Source organism: Scaptodrosophila lebanonensis, unplaced genomic scaffold, assembly GCF_003285725.1.
Source record: "Scaptodrosophila lebanonensis strain 11010-0011.00,11010-0021.00 unplaced genomic scaffold, SlebRS2 tig00000024-arrow-pilon, whole genome shotgun sequence".
Classification (NCBI taxonomy): domain Eukaryota; kingdom Metazoa; phylum Arthropoda; class Insecta; order Diptera; family Drosophilidae; genus Scaptodrosophila; species Scaptodrosophila lebanonensis.
This window is the reverse complement of record NW_022060538.1, coordinates 4,621,502-4,638,503: the sequence shown is the minus strand read 5'-3', so window position 1 is coordinate 4,638,503 and position 17,002 is coordinate 4,621,502. Positions and strand designations below refer to the sequence as shown.

General features: G+C 41.0%; 2 protein-coding genes across 2 annotated transcripts in view; both read left to right on the top strand.

The window, feature by feature from the left end:
* LOC115621948 overlaps window positions 1-10,130 on the top strand; it is a 59,721-nt gene extending 49,591 nt beyond the window's left edge. Inside the window, exons 27-29 of the mRNA XM_030515795.1 lie at window positions 372-624; window positions 6,268-6,536; window positions 8,725-10,130. Of these exons, the coding sequence (XP_030371655.1) occupies window positions 372-624; window positions 6,268-6,536; window positions 8,725-9,165 (963 nt within the window). The 3' untranslated portion in view covers window positions 9,166-10,130. The remainder of the gene's footprint in view (window positions 1-371; window positions 625-6,267; window positions 6,537-8,724) is intronic.
* On the top strand, window positions 4,233-5,451 carry LOC115621950 (transformer-2 sex-determining protein-like). The gene has a single exon (XM_030515796.1). The coding sequence runs from the start codon at window positions 4,294-4,296 to the stop codon at window positions 5,152-5,154; it is 861 nt and encodes a 286-aa protein (XP_030371656.1). The 5' UTR covers window positions 4,233-4,293; the 3' UTR covers window positions 5,155-5,451.
* Window positions 10,131-17,002: the final 6,872 nt, after the last annotated feature.

The following is a 17,002-nucleotide window of genomic DNA, read 5'->3' as shown; positions in this document are numbered from 1 at the left end:
GCCAGCAGCGGCCATGCTAGCAGCATTGTCGGGCGACACTACAACAAGAACAGTAATATTAGCAGCAGTAGCAATAACAATAACAATTTGCCACTCAATTAGCGTAGCCATTACTGAAAAACCCACTTAAGTATGCAATGATAAAAATTCAAAAGTGAATCGACGAGGGCTGTGACTGTAGCTGTGGCTTTGGCTGCGCCGCGCCGTGCCGTGCCGTGCTGTGCTGGTAGACATCGTCGTTATTTCTATGCCGCGCACACTCGCTGTTATTTCTGCTGCTGGTGCCGTTATTTTGCTTATTTTATTTATTTATCTTTTCTGCTCTTCTGCCTCCGATGCTTCCATTTTGTAATCCTTTTTGTCGTTCACAGGGTCTGGAGCGCATGGTGGTCAATAGCGGCAATGTGGCTGCAACGCCTACCAGCGAGTCAAGCGGAAGTGGCGGCCATGGCGGCGGCAGTGGAGGTGGAGGCGGAGGCATCGGCATTGGCGTTGGCGGTGGTGCCATGGTGACACCGCAGTTGCGCCATAAAATTGAAAAACTTGCGCTCGAATTGCTGAAAATGGAAAATGAGAAATTTTCAATTCCAGCGTTGAAATTGCTTTTGTCCTGCATGTATGTGGGTAAGTACAGCACTCACACAAAGACAAACAAACAGTCGCAACACACGCATACTCGTTTACTGTATATTTGTATGCGTCTGTGTTGAACACAACATAGCCAGCGAAAATATTTTGTAATTTTATTTAATGTTCCGCGATGCGCGGAAAGAGTCAGCATATTTGGGCGACCCGTACTACTTACTATCCACCTTCTCCCCATTGGCCAGAGAAAGTTATATATAGTCCCAGTATACACAATCATGTGTGTCTGCGCACATCAGTTCAGCGGCGTAGTACTTTTAGAAACTACATATATTTAAGTGTTTTAGCAAACAATCAGAGACCTTCAATTTTAGAAAATACATTGATAATGTGTTTTCTGATCTGAACCTATGAATAAATTAAGGGAAGAACGCATTTTTCCAGCAAAAAATCTTAATTAATTAAATAAAGGTTGTCCAATCATAAGCTGCGTCAAAGAGCTTCTTTTTTTTAATACTTTAAAGAATACTTATAATTCAACCCCATAAGTATGCTATAAATTCCTAACCACCCCTCGCCCCTGCGTCCCTGGCGAACGGTGCGTGTGAAAGTGACATGCGTCCACTCGCATTCGGCCACTACCATAGTGCATTTGTTTGCGGGTCAACTGAACTGTTTGGCGTTGGATGTTTCGTGTGTGGCCATTGTGGCATTGCCTGGCCATGAGTGGGTCGTATGTATGGGTGGACGTGGACGTGTATGTGTATGCATGTGTGGGTCTGGCATTTGCCGCTGACTGACTGTTGCTCTTGCTGGCTGGTCAACAATTATCCCTGTTGCTGTTATTAGCGCAATTTCGTAGCAATTATTATCGTTTAAGTGTGTTCACCCACGCACATAGAAGTGCACGACAAAGGGTCAGCCACACACGCAGATACACCACTCCACCCCAACGACTACTGATGGTTTGTCCTCCGAATTGCTCATTTTTATGCATCGAAATGTTAGCTAAGTGGATTTGAATGCGCGACCAGCGTCACAGTAAGTTTTGTTTGCGCGACGCTGTTGTTATTGCATTTGTAATTGTTGTTGCCATTACATTTCTGCTACTGCCCAACAAGTTGGTTTAATCCGAGCGGAATGCTAAACATTCAACATTTGTGCCATGCCATTGCCATGGGCTTAACTATTTTAAAACCGAAATGCGACAAAATCGTTGCTTTGGGGCTAATACCCGTATTTGGGACTTTGTTCGGGCAACATTTTTTCATTTATTATTAATAAGTGTGCTGATGCAAACACTATTTCGATTAGGAATATTTATTCATCCGATATCTCTACAAGATTAGTTTTCTAGCATTCCCAAATTTTATTTAAACTACAAAAGAAGTTATAACCCTATTTGTTGTCTCAATATATGCTTTATTTTAATTAAAAAGTATTTACAGGATTGCCTCTATTCCTGTTTTTATCTATAAAGTTTGTCTGCAATGCCTATATCGGCATGATATATGTTTTATCGTTTGCGTAGATTATTAGTTTCCTACCTTTAAAGTCTTATTCCGTACAGCAATACTAACTAATTGTAATAATTTCTAATCTATTTACATAACAAGATTACAAATCCATATATAAGTAACCTAGTTCATTTTGTATAAGTACTTGAATTAATTACAATATGATAGATATTTACTGGAGTAAATTAATTATGTTTACTTAAGATTATTTAAGATTACAGATTAAGATTTGTTTTAACTTTATAATTTTGTTATTTATTTACTTTTGTTCTTTTCACATTTGATGGTAGCCGTTGGGTTTTTTAGCAACTTTATTAGGTTAGTTAGATTGATTGGTTGTTGATTAGAGTGGATTGACATTTTCGAAGTTAACATTCTTAGGAATTCGAAATAAACAGTTTAAGAGGATGTGTTGAACAGAAATTGGTATGCTTTTTTGGCAGGGTGTGCAATTGCTTTTTCTAATGTGACTAAAAGGTGTTCTTAAGAGATTTTTATATGGCCTACTAGTGATAATTATTCCGCATTTCTTAAATGGCAATAGAAATTAATTTGATTAATCGTAAGAAAATATTAAAAAATTTTATACATTCCCGTGGCTGCCATTTAATACAGTAAATATACGATTTCGTGAACTGCACAGCTATCAGATTCGATGTGGCACAAATAGTGAGCTCCCCTTTTACAGGTGTACTCGTTTACTTGAAAAACGTCAATATTGATGCGCACCGGTCTCGCACTTAGGCTAAGCCAACTTTAAATGGTACAGTGTTTGGATTTTAGGCCACACTGCGTGCGATCTGAAATTCAAATATGGCCACACTGGCCATTGCTAAACGCAGCTAACCGGAAGTCGGCCATTGTGGCGCACACTGCCGTCCTCTCCGACGTCGTTTTTTGCTCGTTTGCTTGCTTTATTAAACCGTTTTTGCGATGCTAAAAGTAAACAAAGGCCCACGTCATACATTGAAGACAATGCAAGGACCCAAAAACAAAAAACGAAAAAGAAAAGCCAAATAAAATACGCATAGAAGAAAGGGTGAAGGGAAGTACAAAAAATGTCTGTACGAAAGTTGCAGAACGCTATAATAAATATTTGCGGTAATATCGGACGTTGCCGGCTGGCAATCCTTTAACTGACTACGTGGACAAGGACGATGATGATGGCGTTGGCGATGGCGGTTGGCGGTGGCGGTGGTGATGGCATTCGCCCGCTTTCCCTATTCTTGGGGGCTATGTGGCTCAAGCCTTTTGGCCTTTTTCGCAGTTTATGCCGCCAACGTTGTGGCTGCTGTGCCGCTGATGTAGTTGTTGTTGTTATTGTTGTTGCATTGGTGCTGTTGTTATTTTTATATTTGTTGTTGCGCTGTTGAGGTCTCTTTTTTGTGCGCTTGCTTAAACGAATTTTAGAGTTTGTTAGGTATTTCGTTTATTTTTTCGTTTCGTTACGTTTGGTTTCTTGTTTCGTTGTGTTTTGTTTTGTTTTTGCATAGCCCGCGGCATTTGTGGCGCGCATAATTGTGGCCACACCGACTGAGCCACCAACCAACAAAGGCGGCAACAACAATGGCCAAATTCACCATGGCCCGCAGCCAACTAACCAACCAAGCGACCAACAGGCGGCAACAATGTTAAGCTCCAAAACAAAGGCCAAAGTTGGCGGCCGCTCGCACTGTAAATAATTCGACGCCACTAAAACCAAATGCAGCCACATTAAGCAGTTGGCTTAGCCATATATGGAACACTCACACACACATACACACATTCACTCACGCGCACACCACATGCCCAACAACAACAACAACATCAACAGCAATAAAAACAAAACAACTTTCGTTAAAGTTCACTGGAGTTCGAAGCCATCAGTCTTCACCTGAGCCCTGGAACAGTAGATGGCCCACTGGACGGAGATGGGCGCCGGGCGCCTCAAGTGCTGAGGCACTCGAAACACTAAAATATCGACCGGCAGTAGCTACGAGTATAATTGACAATTTTGTTTCGGCCTAATGCAAAATTGAAGCATGAAGCATGAACGAAATGTAAAAACACTCAATTAGGTTAGCTTTGAAGAAAATAGTTTGCAAGAAAACGAATTGCAGATATGCATAGAATATATTTTCAAAAGTATATATTGGAACACCTCTATCGGGCTTGCTGCTGCATTTTTTAGTTTGAATAAGTAAACTGAGACATGTCCACATCTGGCCCTTCCAACGGCCACCCAGTGGCGGACAAGGGCGATCGTGGTGAACCTAGCTTAAGTAACAAACGTAACGACGACAACGACAGTTCATCATCATCATCGGCTTCGGTTTCAGAGGCAGATTCGAGCAGCTCGGAGGGAAGCAGTGGTGCCAGCAGAGCGTCGGGCTCCACAACAACTCGTCAGTTGGACATGGAGCGGCGCCATAGCTCCCAGCATCATTCGCATTCGCGTTCTTTTTCTGAATCTTCCGAACGTCGCCTTATGTCGCACGATTATCAGCGTGTCCGTCAGCCACAAGTACGTCGGCAGGCCACCCGTTGCATTGGTGTCTTCGGTCTAAGCCCCTACACCACCCAGCACAAGGTCTTTGAGTTGTTCCGCATTTTTGGACCCATCGAGCGTATTGAAATGATCATTGATGAGTATACACATCGCTTCCGCGGGTTTTGTTTCATTTATTTCATGAACATGAACGACGCACGCGTGGCCAAGGACGCCTGTACTGGTATGGATGTGGATGAACGCCGCATACGTGTGGACTATTCCATCCCTCAGCGTCCCCGCACACCCACATCTGGTCTCTTCATGGACCGTCGGTCGGGCTTCAATAATCGCTACCGTCACCATTATGGTTACTCCAACGGGTATTCGACAAGCTGGCGCCACCGAGACTACGATGCTTTAGCTTCACCTGACGACTTCCACCGCCGGCAGCGCCATGGCGAGCACGAGCACGAGTACGAGCATCGCCATCGCCAGCATCACCACAAAAGCAGCGGGCATATTCGGCGAAGTCGGAGCGTGGAGACACGTTCGCGAGGCAGTCGTCGTGAATCGCGACAATAATATCTTAAATAAAAGAAGCTCCTGCAAACCAAATCCTAACCAACTTTTCGCTGCTCCCAGCCACGACTGGACAGTGTTTGTTGTTGATTCGATCTAGCATTCGACCTTATTTTTATCTTAACATAACCGTAATCTACTAAGCTTAACCAGCAGCTAGAAGACTAACAGGACGAACACAAATATTTATGGAGTTAGAATTGACTCTTACATTAATTAACTTAAATTACAGAACTGTAGTGTTTGGCTCTTTGTTTGTAATTTGCAGTTTTAATAAAGACTTGGGTGTTTCTAATTTTAGCCTGAGTTTTCTATGATAATTTTTCAAAGGCGAACGGATTGTATATAAAACTGATTGCGAATTTCAAAAGTTTATTCTGAAAAAAAAAAAACAATGTTGAAATAATTGAATTATAGGCAGATGCTTTGACATGCCTTTCAAAATTAATGTCGGACAAACCAAAAAGTAATAGTCATTGCACATTTCTTTTGAACAGACCCCTACTAATAGACAATGATTTTTTTGGCAAAAAACTTTACGAGCGCTCGCTTTTTCACAATTTCCCATCTGCACTTTGTTTTGTAAGAGTCCCCCTGAATCACAAATCTCCAATCTTTGGTGTGTCTGCCATGGGCACCGGTTAATGCCTTGCCATTTTATTTTGTTTTCGATTGAAGGTCTGAAGCCGGGCTGGCCAATGCGCAGAAGACGCAAGCTACAAAGCAAACAAATAAGGATTTGTAAACAGCGGCGATTACAAAAGCTGCGCCCAGCACTCCAGTACATCGAAAGGCAGAAGCGTCAGTTCGCCAATCTGTCAGTTTGTCAGAAAAATGTGTGTTGAGCTGCAGTTGTTTTCCTACTTAATGCGAAAGTTGGTTGCCTCCTGCTGTCCGAGATGCTCGCCTCCAAATTTGAATGCAAATTTATGCCCCAACTTGTTTGAGTTGTGGGGAAGCAATCATGCCACACCATCTTCAGCATCGTAGCATAATTGTGTGTGTAGTTGGTGTGCTGGCCTTATTATATATATTGATTCAACATTCAGCTTAAACTATGCCCACAATGAAATTGACTTGTGACACTTGCATTTCAACTTTCACTCTCACTTGCAGGATCGGCCAAGCAGCTGGAGAACACGGAGCTATCGAACGGCATCGTTCAGGATGACCCGGAGATAATCGCACAGCAAAACGATAAAGTCGATATACTTTTGCATTGTATTAAATCATCGACTCGAGATGCCGCCTGGATTTATGGACAAGTGCTGTGCCAAATTATACGTGATTTAGTGCCACCGAATGAAATATTGACGAAGGTCATAAAGGAGTTTCTGGCTATAAATCAGCCGCATGGCGATGTTATTGCCATGATTGTGTATCAGGTGAGTGAATCGTTGTAGTGGTAGGGTTGGTTGTCGGGTTGGTTCGTGGGTTGTGGTGGAGAAGTGCTGGTAATGGTGCTAGATCTAGTTCAAACATGCAGAATGTCGCTGGCATTTTAGCGACGAGGAACGAGGAGGTGACTGTGAAGGTAAAGACATCGTAGTTGCTGGCAACCTTTGCTGCTCATCGAGCAGTCGTGCGTTCATGTGTTTGTCCTGCACGGCCCACCCATACCCATGAACCACACAGACAGGCAAAGTAAAGTCGCTTTATGAGCGTCTGTCTGCGGCTTGAGACCGTTGGCAGGGAATATACGAACGATAGATAGATGTGTCAATTTTACACTGAGAGCAAAAAGCAATAGTTCAACGAAATAGTTACTATTGAAAAAGTCACAATAAATATGTAGAAAGTTGCATTCTTAAGCAGTTAATTGGGCGACGGAAAGAACACAATTGCAACAAAGTTTTGCTTTTTTAAGCAGCTTCTGGATCTCATTTAAATAAATGCAAATAAATGCTTTTGTGTTTCCTCATTTTGTTTTATTTTGCATTCATTTATTTAACTTTCTGCTTTCCACGCAAAATAAACATTTAATTTTATAAATCCATCACTTTTTCGGTAGTCATATCTGCAGAACTATACATAACAGTGGGATTGAACATAGCCAAAAAATTAATTTCATGATCTTTAATTAGTCTGCTTACGATTGCAAGGCTTCCTTGCAGGAAAGCTGGCAATGGAAACTGCTTTTGTGTGAGAAATGAAATGTCTGAATTATTTTGCGTGGAACCGATATTGAACTGCTGATTCGATCTGACAGACTTTACAGTACAAGACAAGGCTTCCTATCGGATGCCATAGTTTTTTATTAGATGTTATTGTAATTGGATTAGATTTATCCATCTTATAAGATGTTTTTTTTTATAATTTTCATATATTTTCCTCCTATGTCGACAGTCCATGTGTGTTGACATAAATAAATTTTAAAAAAATTGATTAGAAATCAAAGTAATGCACAGTTCAATAATAATTTTATTCATGAATTTGTCTATTGTTATCCCTTAAAAAACAACTATCTTAACAATTGAAAACTAAAACCCAAACCTCTTCTAGGCATCTATTCTGTTCAACCGCCATTCAACTATTGGAGCAGTATTTGTCGCTTTTGAAGACGCTGCAGAATCGAAAACAAGTCGAAGATTTCCTTCGCTATTTCTTAGTATTTTTTTATGTGCATATGTGCGTCCTTCTGCGGGTATGTGTGTCCTGTGTGTGGGGAAGTCGGCGCTAATGCCTGGCATAGTCAGAAGTCGAAAGGGTAAAATACTCGAAGCCGCCGTCACCGCTGGCCACTGTCCATATGCTCTACACTACGTGCCAGCGTGCGTATGCCAGAGTGTGTGTGTGTGCGTGTGTGTGTGTGTGGAATTTTTGGCAGCTTGAAAATTAATGGAATTCATGGCTACACAGGCTGTGCCTGGCCCAGGTATGTGGGTCAGAACGAGTGAACGGCGCTGCCGTTCCGTTAGCTGCTCGAGGCGGCCACAGTGGTGCCATAAAATTTTTTCATTAGGTTCAAGGTTGCATATGTGAGTGTAACTGTGTGTGTGTGTGTGGAAATTAATAAAAACGAGCCTGACACTGGTTAGTTATGTGCGCCTGGTGGGCGTTGAACGCCGGAACTGTGGAGGCCAGCGAAAGTGCTTCATTTATTAGGCCAATCCTTGAATGCTACTCACCAACTGACAAAGTGGTGATGGCTTTTAAAAAAAATGAAAGAAAAAGGAGCTGAAATTTGCAATGTCATTTGCAACCCACACAAACGCAGAGACACACACACACACACAGGTGCACATTTCATTAGCCATAAAGAAATTGTTTGCCAACTGCCAACCGAGTTGGGCCAAAAGAGCGTGTTTCGTATTTTTGGCATTGCGAGTGCTGCGTAATTTGTTGCTTACTTGCAACTCTGAAAGCTCGTAGCTCTTTATAATCAAATTTAATTTCCGTGGCATTGCCACAACGCCAGCAAGCCTGCCCCATACGCCTCCTTGCCTGCCCTTTAGCAACGCGTTGCCATTGCCCTACTCATTTCGGCACTCACTTCCATGTGCCCGTCTTTGTTTAACATTTTGTTTGCTACTCACTGACTCCGCTCACTCATCCCCTCACTTCTACTTTCAGGTGTTTCGGTCTGCCATCGACTCCTCCTTTCTGCAAATGCTGCAGGACTGGCTGATCTGCACCCTGCCCACATTTCTGGCACAACCTGAGGAGCAAGGTGTCTGGGGTCTGAGCGTCATCTTTTTATCCGCTTCCATAAATCTGCATTTGATTAAACTATTTCCTTTGCTGCTCGGCATTGGTGCGGCAGCCACCCCATCCTCCATCCTAGCTCCAGCAGCGACGTCAGCATCAGCAGCGGCGTCGGCATCGGCCACGGTGTCTGTGTCTGTGTCGGCAGCCCCTCGTAAATTGGGTCAACACGAAATTGCATTGTTCGTGACAGCTGCACAAGATTTCCATGCGAAATTGAGTGGCGAGCAGAAGGTACGCTTTCGCGAAGCCTTCAGGAATTTCGAGCAGCATCAGGTTTATGCCAAGATGTTGGAGCGCTTGGGATGAGCCCAAACGAAACCGAACCGAACCTAACCTAACATAACAGAGATACAGAGAGCGGTAGAGAGATGGAGAGGCGCAGCGGTTTTATTTTATGGCTCCAGTTGGAGGCATAGCCAGGATCGTTCATGTGTGCAGCGTTCAATTTAAAGCGGCAGCAATTTCTCGTTATTTATCCCACATTTAATTGGAAATCCAGAATCGAAACGGAATCGGCGTTTAGACACATAGATGGAGAAAAGGATACTGAGACGGAGAAGGAGAGGCGGAGCTGGAGCTGGAGAGATAACTGCAACATCACCAACTTGCGACAGAGAAACTTGCTCCGGCAATGGTGGCAAGCGTGAATAACTAATTGCCCAACGCTCCAGACAAAGTTCAAGCGGCGGATGCAAAATGCAGGGCCGGATATGGCAGGACGACGATGTTGGCTGCACTTTGCCAGCTTGAACGAAAACTTTTTTAATAGCTCGCGAATACAAAATTAATTTATGCCTTACATTATGTGTAACTAATATTTAAATTATTGCAAACGAATGCCCCTCGCACTGCTTTCCAAAAAACTCCTTCAAAAGTTTAACGAGCCCGCAAACGGGTCGCCCGCAATTAATCCCTGCGGCCGTTTTCGACAAGACTCGCCCGCACAAGGACAACAACAACTACAGGGACAGGGACAACGGCAACGACAACGTCTCACGGAAATTATGTCTTTCTCAAATTTTCTTTTCAAGTTTTCCATTATAGTATTTATGATGCGGTCGCTTGTTAAGCGATATACAAAAATTCGTCTCCAAATTCGCTTCCCTAATCAATGGCTAGCTTATATTAAAACAAAACATGCACTTAACAATTCCATTATGCGAAATTAACTTTTATTCTATAAATTGATATTCCAATTGTACTCGGTATCAGATTAATTGTATTATTCAAAGGCTTTAACATATAATAAAGTTATTATTCGGACAACACAATTGTGGACATTTGTTTTTCAATTATGAATCAATGGATTTTCTAATGCCGAAGAATAAGACTCATCAAGAAAGTCTAAACAGTGACATAAAGTCTGGTATTTGGAAGCCAATTACTAAATTCAGTAATATTTTCAAGTTTCAAACTTAATATACCCTTTTTAACTTTCGGGTGCAGGGTAAAATAAGGTAAGAGTATATCGATGCGAGTTCGAATGATTGAGGACTTCCAACCCAGGTACTTCAAGGCTTGAATTTGTAACTTTTGACGTCTTTTAATGCTGCGGTTAGTGCAGAACAAGTATAAAGGTAAGAAATATATGATATGATATCCAATATATATTCTTCCATACGTGCTGATGTTCTGCCTGCTCTAGACAATAGTAGCGACAATAGCTAGTCGCAAAGAGAAGACATTCTTTCTTTTGATTTTCAGTCTTTTTTGTTATTCATTTCTACTTGTAAATAAGTTTTCAGTGAACGCCAAAATCAACTCTTCATTTGATCAATTAATGTCGCTAAAACTGACTTACAGGTATATGATGTAAAATAATAAGCCGTAACCACAATAAATGTAAGAGTGGTGTTCATCATTTTTTATTTTATTTTTACAAAATACATAAATTTGTTGAATTAAAAATGATGAATTGACTAGAATCAAAATTTAACTGCCATCACATATTTAAAGACTTCATCAAAATCATCATTATATGTCAAATAGGCAAAGATGATTAAGAACCGACCGTGTCTATTAGTCCCAATGGAAGGAAACGACCCAACCCAGACCTAAATGAATTCATTTGTAGTTTCGTTTTGCGAAAAATGTGTGGCATGAGATCTGAAATAGAGCAAAATATTGTGCCAACGTATAATAAAACACCAATTCCCATGGTATCTGTCGAAATTTTCAATTTTAATGTTTGAATGCAAAATAAATCTCAACTAACCTATGCTCCATGTAGCACAATATAATTAATTGTGAAGCAAGTGAATGTACATACTTGTATGTATGATTAGTTTAAAAACAATTGCAAACAATTATAATCTCAAACAGAAAATTCACGAATTAGGTGCTTATTTTTTATATACATAAATCTGTTGAATTACATAAATAATTAATAGTGAAATGAAATAAATAATTACTTAAGACTAAACTCCTAGTTTAAGTTGTAAATAATAACATTAAAATTAAAGTTTTATCAAAAAAAAAAAAGTTGAATTACAAATGATGAATCTGACAACTCTATTTGGTTTTGTTTTGCTTAAATTGCGCAAATGAGATAAGAAAATAATAATGCTTCATTAAAACTATGATCAAGTCTTTTAGGAAGTACTAAGTGAGCATGAGCTGAAAAAATTAATTACATTTAAGCCAGATTTACGTACTCGTGGCAAATGCCTTTTTCAACTTATTAAAATGCGCTTTGTATTCACTTTTGAGTAAACAATAAGAACACCGCAAACATACACATTTGCATTTATGTATGAATTTGTTAGTCTGAGCTCAGTGCAAATCTGTTTAAACTTTTGCACTCCTACCTGCTGATGCATGTAACTTCTTTATGGCTGCCTCCTTCGCCTCCTCCTCCTCCTCCTGCTTATTTTCGTTTTGGAGTAAAGCGCATTAAGATTGACAAAACGTCACTCGAAAAGTATCGAAAAAGTAGTTGGCTGAACGCAAAAAGGTAGAATAAAAAGATTTCCAACAACTTTTTGGCTTATAAGAGCTGCATCAAAAGTGCTGCCAGAGCCTTGCTCGGCTCAAATCGGCTGCCTCCCTCACTGCGTGTGTTTGTGAGCTCAGAAATTGACAGATCAACTTTTGCTCTGCGTGCCTGTGTGTGTGTGTGTGAATTTGCGTGTGTGGGCGTGTTGGTTGTGTGTATGCAAAGCTTGCCGGAAATTTGCCAGTTCAGCGCGAAATGGCAAAAACTGTGCATACACGTACTCGTAAGAAGGAAGGAAAGAAATGAAAAAGAATGCAAATAAAAGAAAATGAACTGCAAAGCTGTTGAAGTAGTTTTTGTGTAGCACACTTTTTCGCGACCGCATTATGCAATCAAGCACAACATCCTGTGGGTGTGTCAGTGTCAAGACGCCTTTGTCGCCATTATGGCACACGCCAACAGGCCATTTGGCCGTAGTTTCGGCCATAAACACAAACATTTCGGCTATCAGCATTTGGATACGCTTCATTTGCTCAAATAACTGTAACAGCCCAGCGCCAGCCATAGTCTTTGGCTTGTCATTGTGCCAATTATGCGTGAGTGTGTGTGTGTGTCTGTGACTGACCGAGCGGAAGCAGCAGGCAGGCAGGCATGCAGACACAGACGACCGCTCTCCAGGTGCGCCGAACAGCAGACCTGCCTGACCTACGCACAGCAGACGAATGGCTCGCAGTGCGACGCGTAGGCGGGTCGTCGCAGCTGTAGCACAGCAAGAGCGCGCATGTTCCATTGCCGTTTCGTTTCAGAGTGTATGCGTAGAGTGGCGCTCTTGCGCTGTTAACTACAAACTCACCACTTTTCGGAGTTGCGCTCTTAATTGCACAGCCGCCGCTCTTCGCTCTCGCCTCTTGCAGTAGGTCAGTAGTGCGCCTGTTCCATTGCTATTTCGTCGCATTACAGTTCATTGCAGCCAGTAGCAGCAGCAGCAGCAGCCAAAAGTATGCTACAATTTCCTAATACAACATTATCTTTGAAATGTACACACCGACGCACACAGGCACACACGCATACTCACACACACACGCACACACACGAGCAGAGACGACAACTGTTGTTACACTCGCAGTTATGATTATTGTTATTATGATAATGCCAACTGCTGCGGTTGTTGTTGTTGTTATTGTTTAGCTATTTGCCCAACACTAGAATGACTTACCCAACCAAAGACGATGTGCCCGATGGAGCGTGTACGCTTTAATAGCGCCAATAGTTGTTTGGTTTCGAGCCACATTGCGCACAAAGAGGCGAAGGCATGGGGCATGAGGCAGGAGCTGGAATTGGAAGTGGAGTTGGAGTAGACACTCGGAAATCGATATGCGGCCAGCTGTAGATTTTGCTTAGACGTGACGCCCACTTTTGACACCTGAGCTGTTTTGTGTACGCAGACGTCGACAGCAACACCTTTTAACAGCTCATTTGAAATTGTAATTACATTTGCCAGCGTGTGCTGAACTGACGAGGCTGTCAGCGACTGATACGCATTAATTAACAGCTGGCCCATCAACACCCTCCCTCCCCCACCACACACTACACTTCCCTACACCAACACACCACGCCAGCGCCCACGTGTAGGAAGTAACACCTGAAGTTTTTGGCTTGTCGCTGGACGCTCGCTTATTAAAAATGAATAAATTATGCAAAGGTGCGCGTAGGTAGACAGAAACTTCAGCAGGGGGCATAATGAATTCAACGCAATGTCTGTTGCCACAGACTGCAATCAACGCTGACAAGTTGGCGGTCAGAAAGTATAAAATAGAAAGTAGACGTCATCTGCCATCGGCCAACGGCTACGGCCATCTGGCGACCACCGTGGCGCACCGTCTGACTTCGTCTGTTGCCCAAAGTCAAGGCGTTAATGGAGCAGGAGCAGGTTGAGGGCATGTACAAAACTAAGTGTTGTTAGTTTATGTCAAAGCCGGCAAGAGCACTCGACAAAAAGCAAACAAGCAAACAGAGTACGACTACCACACTAATACACTAACACAACGGCAAACGCCAGACCTCCGATGATGAGAGCAATTGGAGATGTACATCCGACGTGATCGGTAATTACATAAATTATGTGTTTATCCGTGCTTTAAATACTTATATTTCCTCATGTGATCAAACTCAAATATTTATTTATTAGTTCCGTTCATTTAACTCTTGTTTGCTTCTTACAACGAAAATATAAATAGTCGGACATTTTCTATATGCATATGCATATATATAGTATATTAAAAACTTTTAATTTGTTTTCAAAGGATATCCATTTTTTGATGCAATCGATTAGTCTTTTTATTTGTTATAGGTTTTCGAAATTCGTATACCCTGCTTTTGTTAACACTAGTTAAGAATTGAAATATAAAAACAGTCGATTTTTTCTTGATTGTTAGATAATTTCCTGCAATTAATGATGTCAAATAATATCCAGCAGATAGGGGAGCTTTATGTTTCGAATAAAGCGCTGAATGTTTCCTTGCACGGCTACAGTCGATGCTGCCTTCTACAATCGGATTTTTACATTAAAGATGAGAAAATAGCGACTTTTTCACATCACTTGACTTACAGGCTCGACCAGAGGCTATGAAAATTATCGTGAAAATGAAAGAAAACTTTCTGGTTCCTTAGCTCCCATATTAAGAATTTCTTCGATGCTGTTGGTTTACAATAAGTTCTGCTTCATGATATGCATGTGTGCCTTAAATATTTCTTGCTGAAGCATGTGAGGATAATAGTGATGTGAGTTATTGCTTGCTCACGCGTCCAGCTCTGGCATCGGCCGCGACGAAAATGAAGCCAAAGCCAAAAGTGGCACAGCAGTTCGATGCAGCGCAGCATGCCGCAAGTGGTTTTCCTCTGGTGTTTACACGACGACGTCAAAGATGGCGACATGCGGCAGGTTGAGGAGGGGAGAGAGGATGTGGGTGAAGGATGAAGGAGACGCCCATGTTGATGGCGACGAAAGGAGGCGGCGAGCCAGTCGCAATGAGTATCAATGAATTTTGGCAGTGCGTCCAATCGGTGGTATCATGAAAGATGGCGACGGTATTGCCGGCACAGAGCCGGTTCCTTGATATTAGAATAAATAAATGCATGAACGACTGTATAAATGAATGCAAGTTCGAGTGAGTGCACAAATCCAGCCAGATATCGAGCCAACTGCCCTAGATATATACATACAAGTAGATATATGTCAGTAGGAGTGGGAGAGTGTCTGTATTTGTTTGTGCCTGCGACGCCTGCGGGACAACGCAATATCCATGACAAGTATTTCAATTTCACGTTTTCTGCATCACTTGACACTCATTCAAATGCCAGCGGCGACATTTATTTGCGCATGGCAATAGTTTGACATTTTTTAGTGATGGAATTCTTCAAAAATAAATAAATAAATTCGCCAACCGTAATCACTGGTTAGACTAGCGACAGCCACTTAATATGCAATTTACACTCCCAATTGAATGCGTTTTAAATTAATTTGAATGATAACTAAACAAAAACTATATCTCAGCATGCCTGTCAACAATTATCGTTGAAATTCCTTTGTTCCATTCATTTGTTATTAATTTCATTTTAAAAAGACAATTTGTCAAAGAGGATAGAAGTACAGGGAGTTTATATTTAACAGTATAGTGCAGAAAAAGGAGTTAAAAACTGTTGAAATTAAGACGACTTGCAATATCAATAATTAATATGGAAGCCAGATATAGGCATATATACTAGGTTAGCTTGATTTATCAGGTGGTTCGCCATTGGCAACCCAACCCAACCCAACTCGGGAATTGAGGATCAGTTTGGAGAGCGATCGAAAATAATTTTGCAGCCTCTTTCTGGAGTGAGCGCAGCCCGTATTCGTTCAGGTACTGGACAGTGACTGAAGAGGTGTTCCAGGGTTTGATTACTTCTTGAATTTTTGGCAGGTTGTAAATCAACATTCTATTCTTTGGAGTTGCAGGTGTAATTGTGTCTACTAGTGCAAATAGTGTTTTTTCACTGCTTGCCAGCCTGCGGCCATTGACAGCCTTAATTTTCAACAAATTCTTTAAAAACCATGTTAATTCAACATAAGTATAGTATATTCAATAGTAAAATCAACAAATAAATGATCAAACATGATTAAAAATTCCAAGAATTACGCCAGTGATGGAAAATCACAAATAGCGGGGGAGTGGGAGAGGTAAGAAAACACACTTGTACTGCGTATTCATAAAAAGCATTATAAACTCTGAGATCTAGCTGGGTATACGAACGGCGTCTCGGAAAATGCCAAATAGCGAGGAAGTGGGGGTGCATTAAAAAAATCAAATAAACTCGTTTCGTGTACACACATAAGGCATCAAGCATAAAAACGAAATATTTACTTAATCTGCAAAATACATAATATGCCAATGGTTTGGGGAATAAGCTTGTTGGGCCGAACAAACTTAATTACATTGAACATTGAAATATTGTACTGAACTGGAATATAGGAATATTGTATCAAACTTTTTAAAAAATTACACATAATTGTGTTTTAAATTCGTATATAAATAAGCCGAGAGGTTCTCAATAGGATTGACTTGGCCATTCATGCTTTGGCTAATACTTACCGATGAATTTCAGCATTATTTTCCTACTGAAATGTCCGTAAAAGCCCGCAACAACAATTTTTAATACATTTACTTGTACATTTGAAGGGCACATTTCTTCACACATCACTTGACTATAGAAAGCAAATAATAAAGGTTAAAATAGTTTCATTTAAACAAAATGTGTTCTAGTTAACAAATCTATTAAACACTTAAGTCGTCTCTTGTGAATATGCGTCTTTATTACTCAGAAAAGCCTATCAAATAAACGTTTATAAATATATGCTCGTTATCTAATAAGTGATTAAAATTGTTTATTCTTGTTTGTTTGCTTTTTATTAGGAATTAAATGTTGTCTTCAGTAAATAATATGCGTACTCCGATGTTTTTCACAATGGATTTATTGGACAGTATTCATCTGAATCACAATTTTCTGCTGTGGCGGATTCCACAGGCTTTGCAACTTTTGTTGGTCAATTATATTCACATCAAAGGAGAAGTTGTGTTTATTTTATTTCTAATGAATTGTAAAACCTTTAATTGCTTCACGGTTTCGGCACAAATCACAAATAAATAAATAAATGCTAAGTGCACAATC

Excerpts from the sequence above, each read along its gene's own strand:
- LOC115621950 (XM_030515796.1), top strand. The coding sequence starts at position 4,294 with ATGTCCACATCTGGCCCTTCCAACGGCCACCCAGTGGCGGACAAGGGC.